The sequence below is a fragment of the Pongo abelii genome, chromosome 1 (assembly GCF_028885655.2).
Source record: "Pongo abelii isolate AG06213 chromosome 1, NHGRI_mPonAbe1-v2.0_pri, whole genome shotgun sequence".
NCBI lineage: Eukaryota > Metazoa > Chordata > Mammalia > Primates > Hominidae > Pongo > Pongo abelii.
In genome coordinates, this window is record NC_071985.2 from 211,946,008 (window position 1) to 211,965,892 (window position 19,885).

Here is a 19,885-nt window from a genome sequence, read left to right on the forward strand (position 1 = left end):
GATCTGCATGGAGATGAGAAACACATCCTCAGGGGTAGGGCCTGAGTGGGGGCAGGTATTCTGGCCAGGCCAGATTTTCCTGGTCCCTGATGGGGTCCCTTTAAGTAGGCAGGGGTTTCAGAAACCTATTGAATAGAGCAGGAGTCTCAGAGCCAGGGCAGAGGCTGGCTCAGTAACCTCGCTGGCCAGCTGCCTAGGGAAGAGCTGTGAGCCAAGTCACACCCACTCTTCCCTCCCTTCCCAGGGGCTGGGGAACCCCCAGGAGACTCTTTTTCCAGAAGCTTCCTGGGATTGGGTTGGTGTGGCTTGGCTAGAAAGGCCACAGGCAAAGTAAGGATAATGATACTTTCAGAGCTAGCAGAATTCTCTCAAGGCAAATGTATCTTTCCTTTGTTAGGTCTTCTTTTTTTTTTTTTTAGATGGAGTCTTGCTATGTCGCCCAGGCTGGAGTGCTGTGGTGTGATCTTTGCTCACTGCAACTTCTGCCTCCTGGGTTTAAGCGATTCTCCTGCCTCAGCCTCCTGAGTAGCTAGGTGCCACCAAGCCTGGCTAATTTTTGTATTTTTAGTAGAGACGGGGTTTCACCATGTTGATCAGGCTGATCTCGAACTCCTGACCTTGTGATCCACCTGCCTCAGCCTCCCAAAATGCTGGGATCACAGGCGTGAGCCACCGCGCCCAGCCCACTGTTAGGTCTTTAACCCAGCAAAGTGAGGGGTTAACATATGAGCAAACTGAGGCCCAGAGAGGAAAACTGATTAATGCAAAGCCACACAAGAGGCTGCCTGGGCCAGGGCAGGAAGCCCAGACGCCTCCTCTCCTGCCCAAGAGGCCTGGGGCAGATATCCTGAATGAGTATGACTCAGGGAGGGGAGGAGGCTATTGGATGCCCTGGCAAGAATTGGCTCCACCAGCCCCACCTAGAGCCCAGACCTGAGATCTTCCCGGGGTTTGCTCCTCCCTCTCCCCTTCCATTTCCCTGGAAAGGGGGAGCTGGAGGTAGGTAGGTGGAACATCCAGAGTTCAACAAGAGGTGAACTTGGAAAGTCAGCTCTGCAACCCTCCACCCAGTGCTCTTCTCTCTTCCTCTACAGTCTGGCAGCTGTTTGAACAACTTGGCTACAAATCTAGGAGGCCCAGAGGGGAGGCTTCCTCTCAGAGGGAGGGCCTGGACCCTGGAAAGCAGCCTGGCACTGTTTTCTAGGTAAGAGGCTGGAGGCCAAGGAAGAAGGGGGCTCAAACTCCTTCAAAGATGGCAGTGACTTCCCAGTGCCAGTCAGCAAGCACCCCATGCTGACTGCGGTGCAGTGATGTCCCCGTCACAGTGGGCCAGTGAGGCCAGTGTCATGGGATGTTACTAATGTGTTTGACATTACACAGCTAGGAAGCATCAGAGCCTGGTCCAGCCCTGGTCCCTGTCACACTGCCTCTGTGTGTGTGTGTCAGTCCTGGAGGCTGTTCCACATGCCCACACACAGATCTTCCCCAGTCTGTCCCATAGCTGCATGGCACCGCATGGCATACATGGACCATAATTTATCAAATTTCCTCTGGGTGGCCATTTAGTTTTAGAATTCTTACTAATAAATCTTTGCTAGCCCTACAAAAATGGCAACTTCGTATAGTTTAGCCTAATAAAAATGATGTTGCTACAACAATATTTTCTTTTATTCTTTTTTTTTTTTTTTTTTGAGACAGTCTTGCTCTGTCACCCAGGGTGGAATGCAGTGGCCTGATCTTGGCTCACTGCAACCTCCACCTCCTGGGTTCAAGCGATTCTCCTGTCTCAGCCTCCCAAGTAGCTGGGACTACAGGTGCCAACCACCATGCCTGGCTGATTTTTGTGTTTTAGTAGAGATGGGGCTTCACCATGTTGGCCAGGCTGGTCTTGAACTCCTGACTTCAAGTGATCTACCCAACTTGGCCTCCCAGAGTGCTGGGATTACAGGTGTGAGCCACCGTGCCTAGCCTTTCTTTTTCTTTTATCTTTTCTTTTTAAGACAGGGTCTTGCTCTGTTACCCAGGCTGGAGTGCAGTGGTGCAGTCAGGGCTCACTGCAGCCTCAACCTCCCAGGCTTGAGCAATCCTCCCACCTCAGCCTCTCAAGTCACTGGGACTACATATGTGTACCATCACACCTGGCTAATTTTTAGAGTTTTTGTAGAGACAGGTCTCACTATGTTGCCTAAGCTGTTCTCCAACTCCTGGTCTCAAGTGATCCTCCCTATTCAGCCTCCCAAAGTGCTGGGATTACAGATGTAAGCCACCATGCTCAGCCAGCAAATGTTTTACTTAACAAACACATGTTAAGTGACAAATACTCTACTATTCTCAATGCTTTATCATTAGTAACTTATTTAATCCTTGGCAAAACCCTTTGAAGTAGGTACTGTTATTTTCATCAACCCCATCTTGCAGATGAAAAAACTGAGGCTCAGAAAGCTTAAGTAACTTGACCAAGGTCACACAGGTGACAAGTGGGAGAGCTGAGATTTTAGCCTTCAAGGGCGAGGATATAAGCACATGCCTCAGTGTCCATTGTCCTTGCCATTCATCTACAGGCTCACATGCTATGATGCAGAGGATAAATTCTTGGAAGTGGTCTTGCAGGTTAACAGGATGCATTTTAACCAAAAAAAAAAAAAAAAAACCAAGATGCATTTAAATTCAGCTGTCACCAAAGGACCAGGAGCTGGTCAGGGACTGTCCTGCTGCAACCCTGGCCAAGGGAACGTGACCCCCACTAACCACCCCCACTCCCACCCCCACCCCCATCCCTTGCCAATGAGGCAGCTGCAGCTGGTCAGAGCAGAGAGGCTGGAGCCCACACTGGGCTCTTTGTCTTCGGTGGGAACCCTTCAGCCCCCATGGCCCCTCTCAAGGGCCCACTGTCCCAGTACCAGTGGGGCCTCCCGGGGGCCAGGCCTGGCTGGGAAACTTGGCACGTTGGCGGCCCCTTGGCCACTCTGCCAACTGGGCATGCAGAAACCACTCAGGAATCATTCCCACTGAAAAGACTGGCGAGGTATAGGTCCATGTCGAAGGGGATGCAGCAGCCCAGATGTGGCTGGAGTCCAGGCCCCAGCCCAAGCACTGTGCACATCCTCATAGCCCAGGCCTAGCTCTTCAGTCCTCTGCCCCAACCTCCTCCCACCTCTCTGAGAGCCCCTGCTGCTGCTGCTGCTACTACTTAGAAAGGAAGGAGGGAGGGAGGAAGGGAGGGAGGAAGGCTGTTGCTGCTACTACTTAGAAAGGAAGGAGAGAAGGAGGGAGGGAGGGAGACAGGCTGTTGCTGCTACTACTTAGAAAGGAAGGAGAGAAGGAGGGAGGAAGGGAGGGAGGGAGGCTGTTGCTGCTACTACTTAGGAAGGAGGGAGGGAGGGAGAAAGGAAGGAAGGAAGGAAGGAAGGAAGGAAGTTCCTCCCTTCTCAGGCAAACTTCAGTGCTCTCAGGACCCACCCCTCAGGAGCCTGCCCTGGCATGATTCCTCCCCCCAGGAATCTGCAGCACTGCCCAGAGCAGAAGGGGCCCAGTCCAGGCTCCAGAGCACCTTGCAAGGGGAAGCCAGACCCTCCTCTGAGGACTGAAAACCAAGGGACATAGTTCTAGGAATGAGGAAATAATGTTTGCCCTGTCCAGGCTCTGAACCCTGCAAGGGGCTCTTGAGGGCTCCTGCACCCACCAGAATGTACAGAGAAGAGGTCCCAGGTGGGAGCCGAGAGGGGGCTGAGGGCAGATCCCCAAGAGAGAAGTAATTGGTGTGAGCAAGGATCTCAATTTCTTTGTGTCTAAAATGGGGAAACCGCAGCGCCACTTACCCTGCCTAGGTGAGACAAACTGTAGACCCTGGTACCCAGACTCGTCATTTCCCAGGGGATGCTGGAGCTCACCAAGCCCAGGCCCGGGTCCCAGGTGGAATAGCTCCTGAAAGGCGTCTGCAGAATCCCTGCTGCCCTGTCCTTGTGCCCTTGGTCATCCTTCCTTCCTCATCCCCGGCTGCATCTGTGCTCTGCAGTTTGTTTAAACAGAAAATCCCATAGCAAACCTTGAGACTGTGGGGGCCTCCTTGGGTGCAGGGCCTGGGGGAAGGATCTCTCCCTCTATGGGGGGAAGACTGGGTGTTGGGGTGGAGGGCAGTGTGCTCTGGGATCGGGGCTAGTGACCCGGTGTCTGCTGACACAGCTCCACTTGGGTGGGGGAAACAGCTTACTCTGAGGAAGAGCACTGGACTCTGAGCTCTGGGCGAGCTGGGTGCAGAAGAGGGACTTGGAGTGTTTATTGAGCGAATGAGTACCTGCTGCAGAACTCAGAGCCCAGTTCCCTCTAAAGGTTGGGACCTGGACTGCATGACTTTTCAAGAGGGGAGTGGAGGGTGGCGTCTCCACTCCTCCCCTTTGCTCTTCCTCCTCACCAGGGCAAAGGGGAAGGGGACTCCTGGGAGAAGGGGAGACAGGTGGGAAAGGAGGGGCTATTAGAGGCTCTGTTCATTCACTCATTCGTTCGCGGGAAGGGTAGAACGCCTGTCCCCGCTGCGGAACTCTTGTACCCTGCATTTATTAAGCATCTGCTGTACGCCAGGGCCTGGGCCGAGCGCTTTACGTGCGTGAACTCATTTCGTCATCCCCAGGTCCTAGGAGGCCAGCGGGAGGAATCCCACTTTACAGATGAGAAATTCGAGGGACAGGGAGGGGCGGGACATGCCCGCCGTGCGGACCCAGGCTTCTGGGAGGGAGCTCCCAGCTCGTGATGATGGGGACTGATCCGCCGAGGAGCGCGGCGGCTCGAGGGGGCGGGAGGAGGGCGTCCCCCCAACAGAGGGTCTGCGGCCTGGACTGGGGGCGGCGGCGGGGAAGCGGGTGGTGGAGGGGCTGCCCCGGGCCCCGGGCCCCGCAATCCCCGCCTGGCCGGGCCCGGCTCGGAAAGTCCCGCGAAGCCCCCGCCCGGCCGGCCCAGGGCGGCGCGAACAAGCAGCCCTTTCTGCGCCGGCGGCCCCCGGCAGCTGGACCGCGGCCCGCTGGGGCGTGGACGTATCCGAGCTGGGGCGGGGGCGGGGGCGGGGCGGCCGCGTTGCCAAGGTGACCCGGGCGCGGGAAGGCGGCTCCGGCTCGCGCGGGCCGGGCCGGGCGGCGGCGGCGGCATCATGAGCGGCCGGAAGCGCAGCTTCACCTTCGGGGCCTACGGCGGGTAGGGCGCGGCGCGGGGCGGGGCGGGGCGCGTGCGCGCGTGTGCGTGTGCACGCGTGGGGGGAGCCCGTGCGGGGTGTGCTCGCGCTTGGGCGGGTGGGCCTGGGCTGTGACTGCTGTGAAGGCTGAGCGTTTGACCTCAGTGCGCGCATGGCTGTCGTGTTGCAGCGCGTGTGTGTGTGTGTGTGTGTGTGTGTGTGTGTGTGTGTGTTTCTGTGTGTGTGTGTGTTCCCATTGCGTGTCCATGTGCATGTGTGGGGAGGTGGGTGTAGGGTGGACATTGCTATGTTTGTGTCTAAGCACATGATATTGGCGCTTATGCATGTGACTGGGGCTGCGGGGCTACTCCACCTGTGTGTGTGCGGGTGTGTGTGCATGCGTGTGTGCGCAACTGCTCACATGTATAGGTATGTGGCAGTAGGGGCAGGCAGGTCAGGGGGAGGTTCTGCTGGACCTCCCACTTTGCCTCTGCAGCTGTTGGGCCCCTCAATGATGCTCTGGATAAAGGGACTCTAGAAGCCCTTAGCAGGCCCTGCCCACCCTGGGCAACAGGCTGCCCTCCTTCCTGCATCCTGGCTCTCAGGAACCTCCTCCTCCCTGGGCCACTGGCTGCCTGGGCTTGGAGGCCTGGAGGAGGTCAGAGTGGCAGCAGGTTCATCTTGGGGTCAAGGGGTGCAGCGGTGGGATGGGGATTTATGCCTGTTGCGGAGATTTGGCAAATTGGAGGGAAGATGGGTTAGACAGAGTGGGCTCAGAGCCCCTACCCAGCCAGACAAGCGGCTCCATGACCTTCACCAGGCCCTACCTCCCAGTGGTCATAGGGACCCATGGGACCCACCTTGGGGTGTGGAGCACTGGGGCTTGTGTGTGGACATGGTCGGTGTTCTCTGAGCTATGGGGATTGTGTCCAAGCTGCCTTCCCCTTGTGGACGCTCAACTTCTGAGGTGACCCCAGCAGAGGGTGGGGTGGGGTGGGAGGCCAGAGGCTACCCCTCCATCTGGGGTCTTGCTAGCTGTCAGGTGATGAGAGGAGCCTGGGCTAGGCCCTGAGTTTCCTGGCCAGCCAACACTGAGGGGCAGCTCACAGGCTGGGTCCTGTTCTATGACCTTGGGCAAGTCCTGGCTTCTCTGACCTCACTGTCTGCAGAGTCGGCCTTCCCCATCAGCTGTCCCTGGGAGCCCCCAGCCCTGCCCTCCGGAGGACGTCCTCTCACTGGCAGAGTTGGGCTGGGCTCCCTCCTCATCCGCTTCTTACCTCTGGGCAGGAGGCGAGTTTGTTGTCCCAACAGCTGCTCAGTCCCTGCCCCCAACGGCACCAAGGTGCCCTCAGAGGGCAGTAGGAGAATCGGGGCGGGGAGGGAGTGCTACCCACACATGTGTCCTGGGGCTGGATCTGGGTGAATTTGGGGGAGACAAAGTCTGGGGTACCCCTGAAGTCTTAGGGAGCAGGGTATGTGTGTTCGGGTGAGGGTGGGGGGAAGCTCCTCCTAGATCTCCTCCCAGATTCGCAGACATTTGCTTCCTGGGTAGATATGAGTGAACAGCTTCAGGATTGAGGCAGGCTATGGGCCTTGGGGGTGATATTCTTTCTGCCCACCATAAACCATAGATATCCAGCAAACTTCCATCCTGCCTGGAAAGGCTCTAAGCTAGCCCCAGCCGCACCCCTACATCCTTGCCATGATGCAAACTGCTGTAGTCACTGTGCTACTCCACCTGTCCCCCGACCCCTGCTAACACCCCACAGCCCTGCCCCCTGCCCTACTGCCCCCAGTCCTGCCTCTTTTCCTGGCTCTTTAACCTCTATGCCTTCCCATGTCCCTAATCTGACAGTCAGGAGACTGCAGCCTAAGGGTGATAGTGACTGCATCAGGCATCCTTAGAAACAAGACCTTCTCCAGCCCCTCTGGGAGGGTGGTGCAGTGCAGGAGGGTCTGATATGCTGGGCCAAGCTGGTGAGAAGGGATGTCCCCTCACCTATGGCCCCTCTTATTGTGTTTCAGGGTGGACAAGTCCTTCACCTCTCGCCGGAGTGTATGGTGAGTACTGGGGACTCTCAGGAGGGCCTGGGTTGCCTTGGCCGGTCCCTGCAGATACCCTCAATCCATTCCTACCCCTGCGATGCCAGGCCAGACCTCACCAAGCTTCCAACCATCCTCTCAGGGCAAGGGGGTGGCCAGACCCTCTTACTGTCCCCAGAGTACTTTTTTAGAGAGCCTTGGAGGCAGGCAAAGCAGGTTTACATCTTCACTCTGCCACTGCCTGTGTGAACTTCAGCAATTCCTTAACGTCTCTGAACCTCAATTTTCTCATCTGTGAAATGGGGATTAAAATGCCCATTCATAGGGTGTAAAGTAAAAATAACAAAAACAAAAACTGGCCCTGGCATATTTTAGGCCCTTTTTGCTTAAATGCTTCCTTCCTTTTTTTCTTCTCTATTTCTTCCCACCTCAGGGGGGCCCCTCCCTGGGCTGGGGTTCCCTTTAGCCTTTACTGACCCCAAATCCTCTAGTTACTCCCCCCGACAGCCCTCAGAACCCCTTCCTCCCATATTTCCTGTGTCTGGGGCTGCCCTCTCTTTGGAGGAGGAGGGAACGAGGCAACTGTGTGTGCAGCTTCTCAACACCAAGAGGCAATGGGTGGAGGTGCACCCTCACCTCGGGATACACCGTGGCACCCCGATGCCCCAGCAGGCAGGTGCCTCCCAGCTTCCCTGGCATCAGCATCATGTGGGCCTGGCTGGCTGCTCTTGCTGCTGCTTCACCTCCAGCAGGAGAGCCCCCCGACGGCTCTGGCTGCTGCTTCCTGCCCCTGCTCAGGGCTTCCTGGGGTCCATGGGTCCTGCAGTACCCCCCAGCTTCTGGGTGACTCCCATCTGTCACCATTGTCCCTGCAGAGCCCTCCTGGGAAGCCAGGCCTGGGGTGGGAGGCACACAGGGTGCCTCAGCTAAGCTCCCAGCCTGCCTTTCTATTTCCCTTTGATGCTCTCCATGCAACCTCAGGCTGCCTCCTCTCCCTTTCTGGGCATCATCTCCTGCTGCTGTGCCTAGTCCATTGGAGCCCCTCTTTCTGCAAGATGGTGTGCTATGCTCAGAGCAGGGGCAGACTGAGGGGGGATAAAAACAGAGGTGAGGAAGTTGCCATCCTTTCCTTCAGGGAGTTCAGTAATAACACCGCTAACAACTGCCACTTGTTGTTGGGCACCTGCTATGCACTGGGTACTGCAGTAGATGCCTGAGATGTGTTATCTCATGTAACTTTGACCACACCTCAGAGTTAGAGACTATTATCTCTAATTACAGATAAGAACAATGAAGCCCGGAGTGGGGAAATGAGTTGCCCAAGGTCACACAAGCAGTTGGGATTTGAACCTTGATCTTCCAGACTCTGTGCAGAGCCCAAAACCTCTCCTACTCTGTCCCAGGGCCACCAGGCCACAGGGAGGGTCTGAACGAAGGATGTGCTTGAGGGAAGACTCAGAGACAGGCCACCCAGAAGGCCCACCCCAGGGAGCCCTAAGCCAAGAGTTAGAGACGAGAGCCCAGGACTGATTGTAACTGGCCAGCTGTGTGACTTTGGGCGAGTCCCATCCCCTCTCTGGGCTTCAGTTGACCCATCTATCAAGTAAAGATCGGCCATTCCCCAGGACACGCCCCATTACCCAAAATGCCTTGCCCGTGCCCTCCTAGCTGGAGCCACTGTCCAAGGTGCTAACCCTAGGCCCTCCCTTCCCAACTGCCAAAGGCCATCGCTTAACTCCAGCCCATGCGTCAGTGGTGGCCATTTTGACCATTAATCATGATCTCCTGGCACTCAAGGGCTGTCTCCACATCCTTTTCTAGTTTGGGGCTTGCTTCTCCCGTGCTCTGTATTTCTGATCAACGGGAACATGGCCCCAGTCAGCATCACCTCCCCTTGATGTCCCTCTACTTCCATTTCCACAGGCCCTCGCCACACCTCCAGCCCACCTTTGTCACCATTTTTTGGGTGTTTTCTTTCTTGATCCCCACACCCCCATTCCCTCTTTAGAATGCCTCCTCTGCTGCTATAGAGCACACATTTGTGAATGTTCCTGGGGTAGGGGAAAGAGCATGGACTTCAGAGTCTGACAGGTGTGGACTTGAATCTGCCTCTGCCACATTCTAGTTGTGTGACTTTGGCAAGTCATTTTCCCTCTCTGGGCCGCACTTGCTGCTCAACATGTGCTTGTTGAATAGGGCATTTCTGGGAGTTGACTTCAGGTGAGCTGCATGTGTTCACATAACCCTGCAGTGCAAAGCAGGCTCTGAACTCCTTGAAAGGAGAGGTGCTTGGTCGCTTTTTGTTTTTTTGGAGACAGGGTCTCACTCTGTCGCCCAGGCTGTAGTGTAGTGGTGCAATCTCGGCTCACTGCAACCTCCACCTCCTAGGTTCAAGTGAATCTCTTGCCCCAGCCTCCTGAGTAGCTGGGACCACAGGTGCATGCCATCACTCCTGGGTAATTATTTTTGTCTTTTTAGTAGAGACGAGGTCTCACCATGTTGGCCAGTCTGGTCTCGAACTCTTGAGCTCAAGTGATCCTCCCACCTCGGCGTCCCATTGAGTCACATTTGAGCTCAACTTAGCCCCACTTTCTCCCATAAAGGCCAGGCTGTACTTTTCTCATGTCTCTGTTCTCCACATGGTCTTGTGCAACTACCATGCCCATAAATGCTTAATGCTTGTGGAATTGAATTGAGTGTTTTCAGGGAGGGGAATAAGTAAAACCTTGTCAGTAGGCTGGGAAGGCTTCCTGGAGGAGGTGATTTTCCCCCACCCCTTTACAAAACAGGATTAAGAGGTTAGGAGTTAGATTAAAGGAGCAGTGAGTCCTGGTAGAGGCCAGATGTGATCATGGCTGAGTTCCCCTATGCATCCCTAACCCCTCTCAGCAGGTTGTCTGCAGTGGAGGACCTCAGAGTAGGTGTGCAGATGCAAGAGGAAGGAGGCCCAGTGTGAGGGTTGGGAGCCAGTGGGACAGTGGGTGACTCTGATTCTGCAGCCCTAAGGGACCCAGATATCCTGGAATGGGGGCTGGACATTTAAAGTGTATTCAAATGGATGGTGGGAGGTGGAGCGGTGTCAGGGTAGAGGAATGGTCAAGTGGACTTACGCAAGGCAGGAGGGTTCTGAAAATACCTCTGGGAAAAGGAGAGTCAACTTTGGCCTTAAAACTAGGAGGCTGGGAGGTGGAGGCAGAACCCAGAAAGGATTAAGAGCTGACAGTATGCCAGGCATTTTACTCTGGAGGTCTCATTAAATCATGGCATCGGTCCTGCAATTTGGCCTGTTGTTCCCAGTTTAGAGGCTAAAACCAGGACTGAGAGTGGTGAAGGCTCTGGCTCAAAGTCACAGCTGGTGAAGGCTGGATTTGAATCCAGCTCTTCTGCTGAGGAAGGGACCTTGGTCAGAGACAGTGAAGCTGCAGAAATGGGGAAGGTCTTGGTTATGAGTTAAGGGAGGAATGGGGAGTGATGTAGCCCTGAATGCCACCCAAACGGGAGTCACTGCTCAGTCCATGTGTCCTGCTGGGAAGGCCCGTCTGGGTGCTGAGATGTTTCCTCTTGACAGAATTGGTACCAGTTGCTCCTGTATATGGAGGACTTCCTGTATCCCAGGCCCTGGGCCCAGCACTTCCCCTGAATCATTTCCTTCCATCCTGACACCAGCCTTACAGTTCATCCCTTACTTTATAGATGAGGAAACTGAGGCTCAGAGAGAGGAAGCGGTGGCCCAGGGGCATTCAGTCAGTGAGGAGTGAACCAAGACTGACAGCAATGCCACTCTGAGCCCATGCCTTTGGCCCTCGATCTCCTGGATGCTGCTTGTGCTGAGTGGTGGGCTGGGGTGGGTGGCCCTGTCCTCAGGTGGCTCCTTATGGCAGTCACTGAGCCAGAGGCCCTGGGGCCTGTGTGCTGCTGCAGGAAGCATGAGGCTGGCCTCATTAGTGGCTCTGAAATGCCAAGCAGGCACAGCCCGCTGGGCTTCCTCATCTATTATGCATCTGGTGGGCAGGCCCCCGACGGGCAGCTGGCAGTGCATGGGATGGGGGAGATAGCAGCTGCTTCCTGAGCCCATGGCCACCACTATACCTCTAGGCAGGGATCTCCCAAGGCAAATGCCAAGGCCTCCTGCCTCATCCCCTTGGCCAAGCCAGGGTGAGGGGGTTCTACTGGGGACAGGGGCATGGAAGCTGGTCCCTAGCTCATTAGCCTGGCTATCCTAGCAGCCACTTCTCTTTATTTTATTTTATTTTTATTTTTATTTTTATTTTTTGAGACAGGGTCTCACTCTGTCACCTAGGCTGGAGTGCAGTGAGGCAATCTCAGCTCACTGCAGCCTCGACCTCCTGGGCTCAAGCGATCCTCCTCCCTCAGCCTCCCAAAGTGCTAGGATTACAAGCGTGAGCCACCATGCCCAGCCCCTGGCAGGCACTTCTAAGAGAGGCTGAGATTTCAGTTGAGCTGGGGGTCATTTGGGACCACAGTGGGCAGAGGTGGGCTGAAATAGAATCTTAGATGCCCAAGCTCCTGGCTTTACAGAGCCTCAGAGCGATAGAGCTATGGTCATTTGTTCATCATTTATTCATCCAGCCACAGTAACCACTGAACACCTACGGTAGGCCAGGCATGGTTTTAGTTACTACAGATTCAGCAGAAAACGAGACAGGCCTAGCCCCTATCCTCAGAGAGCTTGTTGGGCAGTACTTCACCTCACACTGAGCCTGGATTTCCTCATCTGTAAGATTGGGAATGGCGGAGGCAGACTATAAGTAAATAGACTAGGAAACAACCTCTGATGGGTACACTGAATTTCTTTCTTTCTTTTTCTTTTTTTTTTTTTTTTTTTTTTTTTGAGACAGGGTCTCACTCTGTTACCCAGGCTGGGGTGCAGTGGCGCTATCTTGGCTCACTGCAACCTCCACCTCCCGGTTTCAGGCAATTCTCTGCCTCAGCCTCCTGAGTAGCTGGGATTACAGGCGCCCACCACCATGCCCGGCTAATTTTTTTGTGTATTTTTAGTAGAGATGGGGTTTCACCATCTTGTCCAGGCTGGTCTCGAGCTCCTGACCTTGTGATCCGCCCACCTTGGCCTCCCAAAGTGCTGGGATTATAGACGCGAGCCACCGCGCCTGGCCGGGTCCACTGAATTTCAAAGCAATGCTACATGCTAACAAGAGCTGTTCCTTGCCGAGAGCTGAGCACGTGCCGGGCTGTGTTTCAGAGCACTTTGCCCATGTTCATGGGTTTGATCTTCACAACAGCCCTGTGAGGCAAGACTGTTATGAACCCTGGTTTAGGGCTGGGGAGGCTGAGGCAAAGAGAGGTTAAGTAACCTGTTCAAGATCCCTTGGCAAAGCTGAGATTGGAGCTTAAGTAGCCAGGCTCCAGTTTGCCTGTCACCCTGTGCTGTATGGCTGGAAAATGAAGGAGTCCTGGAAAGCCTTTCTGAAGAGGGGGTGTTTGAACCAAAACCTGAAGGATGAGAGGAGCTGGCCGTGGGGGAGCTGGCAGGGTGTCCAGACAGAGGGAGCAGCAGGTGCAAAGGCTCTGAGGCAGGGATGAGCCTAGTGCCAGAGAGACCCCCCACTTCCAGGAAGGATCCCCTATAGCTTCAGGAGACTAAGAGAAAATCCCCTCCACATGCGTTGTGGCTCTGGGACTGCCACTGTTTGGCTGTGTGATCTTGAGAAGTGGGTCCCCATCTCACTTGTGCACAACCCTGCTATCCCACGTCTATCCTCAGCATCATGAAGAGGGGGCTCTTGCAGCCCTGAGGTCCCTGGTCTGGTTGGCCCTGTGTGCCCTTATCTCCTGGTGATGCTCAAACTCTGGTCTATTTGTCTGAGATGCATGGGAATATTTGAGTTCTGTTAGGTAGACCTGAGTTCAAATACCCAGTTCAACTTCCACTTACTTGCTGTGTGGCCTTACCCCATCTACTCTGCCTCTCTGAACCTCAGATTGTCCATAACAATGGAAACAGTATTGCTTCGAATGAAATGAGTTCAGAGTCTATGCGTGGGGGATGTTCTCCCTTCTAACTAAGCATTTGCATTTTGAGAAGAAAGACTCATTCATCCAAAGAGAGATTCTCTAGTGATAGAATTTTAGGCACTGTGGTGGCCACAGGGGGTGAGTAGATGGCTAAGGAGGGGATTTTCTTTTTTTCTTTTTTTTTTTTTTTTTGAGACGGAGTCTTGCTATCTTGCCCAGGTTGGAGTGCAGTGGCACGATCTTGGCTCACTGCAACCTCCACCTTCCAGGTTCAAGCATTCTCCTGCCTCAGCCTCCTGAGTAGCTGGGATTACAGGCGCGTGCCACCATACCCAGCTAATTTTTGTATTTTTAGTAGAGACGGGGTTCCACCATGTTGGTCAGGCTGGTCTCGAACTCCTGACCTCATGATCCACCCGCCTCGGCCTCCCAAAGTGCTAGGATTACAGGCGTGAGCCAGCGCGCCCAGCCTCGGAGGGGATTTTCTGATAGCCCAGATCCTGGAAAGGCCTTCTGAGTTCAGGATCTTCCCCAAAATTCATTCATTCAGCAAACTAATTCAACAAGCATTTAGTGTAGGGACACCCTGCTAGGGCCAAACCCTCTGCTGGGCGCTGGGGACATGGTGGTGGAGAAAATAGATGAGGCCACTTCTTCTGGGTTCAGAGTCTAGAGAGGGTCATAAGGAAAGAGGTGGTTTGATGGGAATGACATGTGCTGACTAGGGAGATGTGAGGGTTGCTGAGATCTCAGAGAAGGGACTCCTGCCCACATCTGGGAATCAAGGAAGGCTTCCTGGAGGAGGTGATTCAAAAGTCGAAGTGGGCCAAGTGGCAGCGTGTGTGTGTGTGTGTGTGTGTGTGTGTGTGTGTGTGTGTGTGTGTGTGTGTGTGTGTGTGTGTGTGTGTGTGTGTGTGTGTGTGTGTGTGTGTGTGTGTGTGTGTGTGTGTAGTGGGGAAGGGAGGTGCACTGTACGAGAATATTCCAGGGACAGGAGGTGGCAGGTCAGCAATGTGGAGGAGAAAAGTGTGTGGTGGCACATGCTGGATTCAAGACTGAGTTGGGCCTGACAGGTGAAGGGAAGAGAGACAGCCACCAGATCATGTCCCTACAGGCCCTGCTGGGACTTCTGTGGGCTATGCTGGAAGGCTCTGAACCCCCCAGCCACCATGGGAAGAGGCCTGCTAGGGTGCCAGTCGCCCATCCTCCTCCCTGCTCCAAGGAGCTGCTGTGTGAGACTGAGTCAGTCCGCAGCTCAGGGAGGCCCTGACTGTGCTCTTAGTGCAGGGCTGTGGAAGCCCTGGAGCCAGAGTCTGGGCTGGGACTGCAGATGCTGCCTCGGCCACCAGCTGGCTGGGTGACTTCTCTGGATCTCAGTTTCCTCACCTGTAAAATGAGGGCAATAAAAGTACTACCTGGAAGATTGGTGTGGGGATTAAATGAGATAATGTGTGCCAAGGCCTGAAACCAGGGCCTGGCACAGAGCACATACTCCATCGATGCCAGCTATTGCGGTTACTGCCATCATTGTGGTCATGGTTACCTGCTGCACCCGCAATGGGAACGGAATTGCGCTTGGTGTGTAGACTCTGTCCTCTGGAAGCTTGCTGCCTGCCAGGGGGTGACCTGCCTCCCTACACGTGACTGTACACCCCAGCCATGGGCACTAGCCTTAGGCACTGGCCCTGAGAACACTGGCTTTGGAGTCTGATGGGCGTGGTGCCAGGTCCTGGGTAGTGACCTTGAGGAGTCCCTCACCTTGCTGAGCCTTGGGCTCGTTCCTTTGTGCAGTGGGGGTGTTCATGGCCCCTGCCTCACGGTGAGTGAGGGGCAGCGAGGAGGTGCTTTTAAAGGGCCAGCCAGTGTAACAATGCAGCTGTTTCTGACCACATGCTGCAGGAGGGAAGAAACACGTGCCTCGGACCCGAGTGACCTAGAGAAACATCACCCTCCCTCTCAGAGGCTCATTTTCATACCTATGAAATGGGAAGGTTGGCTGTGATACACCCTGATGTGCTGGGGTTCTAGTGGAGTTAGCTTGTCCCTAAGTTTGACCTGGTCCAGCTGTTTGCTGTGTGACATTGGGCTAGAGACTTAACCTCTCTGAACCTCAGTTTCCATGCCTGCAAACGGGCAATGTTCACCTCATGGGATCTTTCAAGGCTTCCATTAGCCATTCGTTAATTCAACAAATACTTATGGAGTTCCTACCACATGCCAGGTACTAGTCTAAGAACTGGGGATGCAGCAGTGAACCTGACAGACACAGTCCCTGCTTCACGCACGTTATCCTCCAGTGCAGGAGACAGATAGCTAAGGTAGCTTCAGATGGGTAATGTGTAGTACAGATGGGTGGGTGCAAGGCCTGGCTTTGCCAAGGGTATCAGGGAGGGGCCTCTCTGAGGCCTGAACAGGAAGGAGCTGGCTGTGGGAAGGGTAGTCCAGGCAGAGGGCAGAGAAAGTGTAAAGGATTGGGGGCAGGAATAGGACTCCTTCCCCCGCCCCAAAGCTGGAACATTCCAGATCATCTCCTGGCAGCAGGTGGAGGTGGCTGAGAAGGCAGAGAGTCTGGAAGCCCACTTCTTTCAGATCAGGAACTGCTCCCCAGTCAGGTGTTGTGGCTCATGCCTGTAATCCTAGCACTCTGGGGAGGCCGAGGCGGGTGGATCACCTGAAGTCAGGAGTTTGAGACCAGCCTGGCCAACATGGTGAAACCCTATCTCTACTGAAAATACAAAAAAAAAAAAAAAAATTAGCTGGGCGTGGTGGTGCACGCCTGTGATGCCAGCTACGCAGGAGACTGAGGCAGGAGAATCGCTTGAACCCAGGAGGTGGAGATTGCCATGAGCCGAGATCATACCACTGCACTCCAGCCTGGCCGACAGAGCAAGACTCCATCCCACACACACACACAAAATAACTGCTGCCCACAAGGCAGGCCCTGTGGGGTGGTGGGGAGTGTGGGCAGCCATGGAAGACCAGGCTTGGCTTGAGTCTCAAGTGAGCTGGGCTGTGCAGGCAGGAGGCTGGGCTCCAACCTGTAGGAGCAGGCAGGGGTGGAGCTCACTGCAGGGCAGAGCCAGGCCTCCAGCCTGGAGCCCACCTGACTGGACCTACCTGGCGCAAAGACCCTGGACCTATTTTAGTCAGGGGCAAGGGAACTGGTGCTTGTTCTCCCTCACCCCAGCCAGCCTGGGCACTGGCCCCAGGTTGCCTTGGCCTTTCCCAGCCCACCTGCCTGCAGGCCGAGGAAAGGTTCTTTGAGATGACCCATTACATGTACACACACACATATTTCCCTACTCACACTCATAGACTTGACCCTCGTACAGACAGCTTCATCATGAACATAGAGGCACAGACCTACACATTCATTCATGCAGCAGATCAGACCCAAACAGACCCAGGCATGACCTGAAGAAACCCCATTTCTGGCAGGAGAGACTGACAGTGGCTTAATAATCACACCAAGAAATGTGCAAATGCAACAGGTAAATAAATCCATGAAGGCCCAAGACAGGCTTCTGGGAAAGCTGGCCAGGTTGGGAGCAGCTTCTCCTGGTCTGGGGAGGGGGCTCTGGAAGACTGAATACAGACATAGCACTTGAAATGTGATCCAGGCGGACGGGAAGGGGGTAACAGGCAGGGGACACAGCGTGTGCAGTGGCCTGGAGGTGGGAAGGAGCACCTCGGGTTTGAGGAACGGAAAGGAGTCTGTGGAAGGAGGAAAGAGGCCCTGGATGAGGCCAGAGACAGTGGGCGGGCGGGAGGGGGGCCGGGGGTGGGGAGCAGACACGCAGAGCCTCGTGGGCCACGTGAGGCAGGCGTCTGGATCCTGCTCGCAGTGGGAAGCCATTGGGGCCTCCTAGGCAGGTGGGTGGTGTGATCAGATCCAAACATGCGACACAAGCGCTTTCCCTCCCACACCCATTCACGCTCCTGCCGGGGCCTCCCATCTCCATTCTCACCCACAGAGTCACACACACCCTCTCGCACCACCAGGCAGAGCTGCGGAACACCCGGTGCCGACTCCCAGGAAAAGTGTCAGACGCTGCCCCGCCCACCGGCTAAGTCTGTGAGGCAGGGCCCTCTGGTCCAGCCAGGGTGGATCCTTGCTCACTCCACATCCACACAGATGTGCCCGTGCCCCCCACCCGCCCCCACACGAGTGTAGAGTCATAACTCTCCTCTACACGTGCAAGGTGGCTTCTAGCTTAGGGCGTACTTTCACATGTGTTCTCTCATTTAATGCTCTCAGCAGCCCTGCAGGGAGAAATTCTCAACACCATTTTATAGCCGAGGAAACAGAGGCTCAGAGAGGTGAAGGGACTCTCCCTAGGCCACACAGCTAGAGCTTGGCACAGGCAGGATTTGAACTCAGGTCCGTCTGACTTCCAGGTCTTGTTCTCTGGCCCATCCAGACTCAGACACACTCAGGTGTGATTGTCACCTTTCCAGGCTGTCACTGAGAAGGTGACAAGTGACCTTCAATGCCAAATCCATCCACAAACAGGTTGATCAACACAGACAATTATTTAGAGCTCCAGGGAAGGGCCTGGGCTAGCACGTGCCCACCTGCCTGGTGACCCTGAGGCTTCTGGGGGTAGTGCCAGGGGTGGGGCTGGGCACCTGCCAGCCTGGGGCAGCTCAGGGCGTGGAGCCCGCGCTAGGAGCAGAGCCTACATTTGCATTTACAAATGAGGTAGACAGCTCTGTCCCCACACATGCTAACCCGGCTGGCCTGGCTTGCAGGACGTGACAGCTGAAGTCCCAGGGCACATCCCTGGGCCCAGCTGCCTGGGCCGATTGTGTCCTGCCTCTGCTCTTCCCTGACCCTCAGAGCAGGTTGTCTAATGCCTAATGTAGGGGAAAGAGTGTGGGCTTGGGAGCCAGCCAGAATGGGGGTGCAACCCAGCTCTGTGACGCCTGGCTCGGGGACATTGGTCATGGTGTTTAGTCTCTTTTCGTGTCAGCTTCTCCCCCTTGGAATAAGGGGTGAGTCATACCTCCCTCTCAAGGTGATGGAAAAGGGTAAAGCAGTCAGGTGCTCAGGGAGCTGAGTCATAGTGAGTGCTCAGCTCTCTAAAATCTTTAATTTTTTTCTGATTACACAAATACTAAGTGTTCATTATAAACATCCAAACCGTGCAGAAAAGTATTTGCCACAGAAGGCAGAAGTTCCTAGTGGTCCTGCTTCTCAGAGATAAGCCATGTAATCTTTCTTTTTGCTTTTGTTTTTGTTTAAAGAGAGAGAGGACGGACAGACAGACACAGCCCAACTGGGCTTCATCCCACTCAAAATTCTGAGGGCTTTTGGGCCTCAGGGTCCCATATGCAGCAAGCCCCTTTTCTCTCTTTTTTTTTTTTTGAGACAGAGTCTTGCTCTGTCGCCCAGGCTGGAGTGCAGTGGTGCAATCTTGGTTCACTGCAATGTCTGCCTCCTGGGTTCAAGCGATTCTCCTGCCTCAGCCTCTTGAGTAGCTGAGATTACAAGCGTGTCTGGCTAATTTTGTATTTTTAATAGAGATGGGGTTTCACCATGTTGGTAAGGCTGGTCTGAAACTCCTGACCTCAAGTGATCCACCTGACTTGGCCTCCCAAAGTGCTGAGATTATAGGTGTGAGCCACCACGCCCGGTCTTTTTTTTTTTTTTTTTTTTAAATTGGGTCTTGCTCTGTTACTCAGGCTGAAGTACAGAGGTGCAGTGTTGGCCCACTGCAGCCTCAACCTTTCAGGCTCAATTAGTCTTCCCACCTCAGCATCCTGAGTAGCTGGGACTACAGGCATGCACCACCATACCCGGCTAATTTTTGTGGGTTTTTTTTTTTTTTTTTTTTTGGTAGAGATGGGGTTTTGCTATGTTGCCCAGGATGGTCTTGAACTCCTGGCTTCAAGAGATCCGCTTGCTTTGGCCTCCCCAAGTGCTAGGATTACAGGCATGAACCACCACTCCCGGCCAGCCATGTAAACTTTGACATGTAATTTTAAATTTTTACAAATGAGATTTTTGTTGTGTGCAGCCTGCTTTATTCACTTAACAATATGCCTCAAACCCCCTTTTCCATCAAGACTAAAGACCTTCTTTGTCATTGCTGTATAGTATTCCATGGTTTGATCTATTTAACTAATCTCCTTGTAATGGACATTGAAGTGGCGTCCAGATGTTTGTGGTTGCAAACCCTGCTTCATGACTGTTTTTTGTTCGTATATCTTTATGCATTTGTGTTATATTTCTGGAGAATAAATGCCTAGAAATGGGGTTGCTGGACCAAAAATTATGCACATTTTAACATCCATTGCCTCTGCCCTCAGTCACAGGGATCCTAGAGTCATCAAGAGGCAAAGAATTCCAGATGTGGGGCTGGGTGCAGTGGCTCACTCTTGTAATTCCAGCACTTTGGGAGGCAGAGGCGGGTGGATCACTTGGATCCAGGAGTTCAGACCAGCCTGGGAAACATGGTGAAACCCTGTCTCTACAAAAAAAAAGTTAGCCAGATGTGATGGCATGCACCTGTGGTCCCAGCTACTTGCGAGGCTGAGGTGGGAGGCTCGCTGGGGCCCAGGAGGCAGAAGTTGGAATGAGCTGAGATCTCACCACTGCACTCCACCCTGGGCGACAAAGTGAGACCCTGTCCCCACCGACCACCAAAAACAAAAAGAAAAAAAAAGAATTTCAAATGTGGGAGG

General features: G+C 54.4%; 1 protein-coding gene across 15 annotated transcripts in view; it reads left to right on the forward strand.

Moving 5' to 3' along the window:
- The window catches only part of RAP1GAP (RAP1 GTPase activating protein), a 73,439-nt gene that overhangs the window by 12,609 nt on the left and 40,945 nt on the right, over positions 1 to 19,885 (forward strand). For 4 of the 15 annotated variants that reach the window (XM_055078543.2, XM_055078544.2, XM_055078545.2 and 1 more), the window contains exons 1-2: positions 5,065 to 5,184; positions 7,187 to 7,222. In XM_055078543.2, coding sequence (XP_054934518.1) covers positions 5,141 to 5,184; positions 7,187 to 7,222 — 80 coding nt within the window. In that variant the 5' untranslated portion in view covers positions 5,065 to 5,140. 15 annotated transcript variants of the gene reach the window in all.